We start from the raw sequence: 5,723 nt of genomic DNA on the forward strand, positions 1-5,723 counted from the left end.
CTTCTTGCTTTTGTTCTTCTCTACTTTTTTTGTGCTTTATCATACATATCATTATGCATATGAAATATCCTTATGGTGTTTGGATGTTTTTGTAAATGTCTAAATGATGCTTTATATATTGTTGGAATTGATACTTCTTAATCAGACATAATACTTAACACACTAGGTCTCTAATCTTTATAATTCATGATACTTAACATATCATGTTTTTGACATCTAGGAAAGAGAAGTTGTTGAGCTGAGTTGGACAGCTGACTAAGGACTAGTCAAATTCAAAGTCAAAGTCAAATTCAAGGACAATATCAGGTATGTGATGATGATATAACCCCTTACTGTTTGAGAAGAAGTACAAGTGATACAGTAATAATAATAGTCTTCATTTATCAAAGTACAATGCTATTTCTTGCTATAACTGCTAGTTTTATCAAAGTATGATATATAACTTAACACGAATTAAGCACACAAAGTATGTTAATTCATATCCATTTTCTTTTTAAATCTGTTTACTAAATAATTTTTTTTATTGGCTTAACATATTTTTTAAACTACATGTTTTGTAAAACATTAAAAAAATATTGTACTCACTTCTAATATAAGATCCAAGATATTTGTTATATAGCAAAGAGCTTCTGTCCCGAGCCCCCGACTCATATATAAATGAAATTAAGAATATATTAGATTTGTCATTCAAAGAAAAAGATTATAATATTTATTTTAATTAATTCAAAATAATAATAGTTTTTTTAAGGCGAGTTTTGATCTGAAGAAAATACGATACCTTGAAGATCAAAATAAGTAATTAGATTTATTGAAAAGTCCAAAACAACAACAATAAGCTTTTATAACGAAGTAACATTAAAAAACCAGAAATTTAATTTAAAATAAAAAAGTATCACAACAAATATTCTACCAATCTGTTTGATAGGAATCTAAAAAATGCATTAAAATATATTTTATAAAGAAAATATAATATCTCTATATTAGTCATTAAAAGTTTAAAACGAATCATGGCAAATTGATAAAAACTCGAGGAAGAATCATCACATGCACAATAGATCTTAAAATGCTACACGTATTATTATACGTTATAATAAAAGAATAATGCGACTTTCTTTTTATTGTATTTATTTTTACCTTTCTATAATCATTAATTTGATTTAATAATTTCGATTCCATTTTACAATTTTCATTTATTTCTTATCAAGAAGCAATCTTGAATATTTATCCAAATGACAAATTCATTTCATCAATTATATATCAAAAACATGTTTTTTTAAATAGAAAATGAATATGAATTAACAATAATAAATTTGATAAAAAAAATAAAAAAATAAAAAAATAAAGCAATAAAAGTAGAAGTAGAATACTATAGAAAAATAAAACAATACAAGTAAGATGATATAATATGAAGAATATGAAAAATAAATCCTAAATAAAAATAAATTAGTTTTATATTTACTACACATACAATCTAATTCTTGATAATCAAACAGTTATGACAATTGATAAGAGTTGGATTACATTGCCAAATCGGAGCTCTCTAGAATTCCTAAAAGGTCTTAGAAACTTTATAGAGATTGCAAAGAACCATGTCGATGGTGAAGGAAAAACATGTTGCCCGTGTAGAGATTGTGCGAATATGTATCGACAAATTGTGACTACAGTTTATGCCCACATACATGACCGTGGATTTCTTCAATCATATCGTATATGGATTCATCACGGGGAGGAATATCCTTCTTCGGATTTAGAAAACATTTGGTTTCCTAAAAACCATACTACAACAACAAATGAAATGTTTGATGCAATAGATGATGTTATGGAAGAGAAAAATACACATGAAGGAAATATTGATAGAGAAGGAATTGGTTTAGACCCAGAATTTGATGCATTGTTTAAAGAGGCTAATACAGAGCTATACCCTGGTTGTAGTTGGATGTCTTCCCTAAACTTTGTAGCAAAACTGATGCACATGAAAGCCATCAATAAATGGACAGACAGTTCCATGGACCAACCTTTAGAGTTTTTAAGAGTTGCGTTCCCAAAAGAAAATACGATTCCAGCTTCACACTATGAAGCTAAGAAGAAGCTGAAAAAAATTGGGTTAGGATATCAATCTCTACATGCTTGTGTTAATGATTGTGCTTTGTTTTGGAAGGAGAATGAGTCAAAGCAAAACTGTCCTATTTGTAACGAGACCAGATGGGTTGACAAAAACACAAAGGGGAAGAAAGTGGCACAAAAAGTGTTGCGTTATTTTCCTTTGACTCCCAGGCTTTGTCGAAGGTATAGTTCTAGATTCACAGCAAAAGACATGATTTGGCATCATACAAGGCAGTCAAATGATGGTAAGATGTATCATCCAGTTGATGGGAAGGCATGGCAAGAATTTGATAAGCGTTATCCTGAGTTCGCCAATGAACCTAGGAACGTTCGCTTGGGTTTGGCTGCTGATGGCTTTAATCCATTTTGCAACATGAATCAGTCGTATAGTATGTGGCCGATAATATTGACAACGTACAATACCCGACCATGGTTATGTATGAAAGAGTCTTCTTTCATGTTGACTTTGCTAATTCCTGGTCCTAAATCACCTGTGAAGGACATTGATGTTTTCTTGAGGCCTGTGGTAGACGAGTTGAAAATGTTGTGGGACGAAGGAGTGCGAATGAGAGATGCAGCAACTAACACTATATTTACGATGCATGCAGCACTATTATGGACTATCAACGATTATCCTGCTCGTAGCAGTTTTTCCGGATGGAGTGGTCAAGGTTATAAAGCTTGTTCTACCTGCAATAAAGACACACCTTCATGTCGTATAACCAACAAGATAGTTTATGTTGGTCATAGAAGATTCTTGCATATCAAGCACAAATGGAGGGAGATTTTGTTGTTTAATGGTAAAAAAGAGTCGAGAAAGCCTCCCCGACGATTCAGTAATGCAGCAATATTAAAGCAACTAGACTGTCTCCCGGATCGTATTCCAGGGAAACATCCTAGCTATGGTGGGGGTGTGAAAAGAAAGCGTACAGAGTCAGAGTTAAACTGGACCAAACGGAGTATCTTCTTTGAGCTTAGTTATTGGTCTTCTTTAGATCTAAAACACAATCTGGATGTTATGCACGTGCAGACAAATGTGCCTAAGAGTTTTGTGGGTACTTTGTTGAAGAATGAAAACTCAAAAGACACACAAAAAGCAAGAGAAGATTTGGAAAATTGGGGTATTCGAGACAATTTATGGCTACAAAAGAATAACAACAAGATCATGCTACCACATCCAGATTACTCTTTCAAACCAATTGATCGAGAACGTTTATGTCAGTTCATTAAAGGAGTCAAACTACCTGACGATTTTGGATCAAACTTTAAGAACAAGGTGTTTCCTAATGATTCAAATATAATTGGGTTAAAGTCTCATGATTATCACATCCTCATGCAAAGATTGTTACCAATAGGGGTTCGAGTTGGTTTGCCTACGAATGTTTCAACAGCAATCATTGACCTTTGCACATTCTTTAAAAAAATTTGTGCACGGACATTGGATGTGAAAGACATGTACAAAGCACATAATGAATTGATAAAGATCTTATGCAATCTGGAGTTGATATATCCTCCAACATTTTTTGATATAATGGTTCATGTAGTACTACATTTACCTAAAGAAGCTATTCTTGGAGGGCCTGTACATATGAGATGGATGTATCCTTTTGAAAGATACATGAAAAAGTTAAAAGCTTATGTAAGAAACAAAGCAAGACCTGAAGGTTCAATAGCAGAAGGTTATGTTGCAGATGAAGCGTTGACATTCTGCTCCATGTATCTTGATGGTATACAAACCAAATTTAATCATCCCGAAAGAAATGCAGATGTTGGCATTCCGAAGAGTCGGTTTTCTGTGTTTTCGTTACAATGTTGTCCGATGTCGAAAAAGAAAATCATTTCTCTTTCTAAAGAGGCCTTGAAAGCATTGCATTGGTTTGTACTATACAACTGCGATGAAGTTAAATGCTATATATCGTAAGTATTTTCATTTTTTATATTTTATTTTTCGGCATTGTGATAAATTAATTTGAACCCTTTCTTCTACATACAGCGAATTTACATCTAAAATCCGGGAAGAGATGTAAAAGCGAAATTTTCTTCATGGTTCAGTGATAAGGTAGATATATTTTATACATATATTATATATAAATCTAAAGTATAATATTATTAGAAGTTATTAATCTTATATCTTTTTAGGTCTATCGACTAGAAAGAAATTTGTCCCCTGAATGTACCAATGAATTAAAGGCATTGGCACATGGTCAGTTGAACGCGTATTCTTACACTGCTTGCATAGTCCATGGTGTTAGATTTGTAGTATATGATCGTGAGCTTCGACGTACTACTCAGAACAGTGGTGTTTTTACACTTGGAGAAGATGGTACACCATTTTATGGTCAATTGGCGGAGATTATCCAGTTGAACTATTTAAGTGGTTACTTGGTTGTTCTATTTCGTTGCAAATGGTTTAATACACCTGGGAAAAGACGGTCTGTTGAGAAAAATGGTATCGTTTCTATTGACATCAGTCGTGAATGGTATGTCGGTAATGCATGGTACGATGGTGACCAATACATTTTAGCCACACAAGCGAAACAAGTGTTTTATCTTCAAGATCCTTCTCGAAATGGAAATAATTGGAGAGTTGTGGAAGACGTTCACCATCGAAAACATTGGGACCATCCAAGTCTCGATCTTGTTAATGATGTAGATGTTTTACACGACACTCAATCATCTGATTATAACTTGGTTATCGACGTGGGTAATGATGGTGAATCAAATGTGGTTGTTGAGAGATGTGTTTCCCGTGTTGTGGATGATCAATCACTTCATTCTAACTTGGTCGCCGACTTAGGCTATTTGCTAATGCAGGGAACTTTACATGAACTTGGTGAATCAAGTGATGCTCTTATTGTGGACGATGAAGGTTTCATTGATGATGATGAGGAAGATAGTGATACATACCCTTCAGAAGATGAAATTATTGAAATGATGAAAACGATGATGATCTTGTAGACACATATTATTCTAGTGATGGTTATGATTGAATGTATTGTAATGTTTTTGTATCTTTAATGGATAGTTTTTACAATGTTTTAATTGTTTCTTATAATATTTGTTTAATTTATTTTTATTGTTTATTTCAATCAAAGAAATGTCGGCACATGTTGCACAGAGCCATGGTGGAGATGGTGGGAATGAACCTCCCCGACGTCCACAGAAGATCCCGACATCCTGTGAGTCATGTAAGTAACTTCTTATGATAAAATATGTCTTCATGTTGAATATATTTTTAACATACTAGCTTTTCAATTACATGTGTCAATGTAGCAAAGCCAAAGAAAACTCGTATGAATGGACGAAACATAAATTTGGAACAAATGTTTGATAAAAACAAAGGGACACTACCACTTGAAATTGAACTTACGGGAAAACAATTTAAGTTTTGTGGAGACAATTACCAAGTTTACATACGGTGTGTCTCAAATAGTGTTGCAAAATTTGTCCCTTTTCACTATCCAAGTTGGAAAGATGTCCCTGCAAAATTCAAAAAGAAAGTTTATTTCGAAGTGCATGTAAGTATATAATATAATGTTTTATTTTTATTTAAATCTTATAATTTTTAGATGTGTAATAATCCTTTCTTTTGTAGAATTATTTTGATATTGAAGCTTTCC

At 32.8% G+C, this 5,723-nt stretch overlaps 1 protein-coding gene across 1 annotated transcript; it reads left to right on the forward strand.

The window, feature by feature from the left end:
* The first annotated feature begins 1,795 nt into the window (after positions 1-1,795).
* Positions 1,796-5,061, forward strand: LOC145010230 (uncharacterized). The gene is made up of 3 exons (XM_078968796.1): positions 1,796-3,830; positions 4,097-4,149; positions 4,243-5,061. Exons 1-3 carry the CDS (start codon positions 1,796-1,798, stop codon positions 5,059-5,061), a joined length of 2,907 nt encoding a protein of 968 aa, XP_078824922.1.
* The last annotated feature ends 662 nt before the right edge of the window (positions 5,062-5,723 follow it).

This window comes from Lactuca saligna, chromosome 8 (assembly GCF_052625555.1).
Source record: "Lactuca saligna cultivar CGN05327 chromosome 8, ASM5262555v1, whole genome shotgun sequence".
NCBI classification, from domain to species: Eukaryota; Viridiplantae; Streptophyta; class Magnoliopsida; order Asterales; family Asteraceae; genus Lactuca; species Lactuca saligna.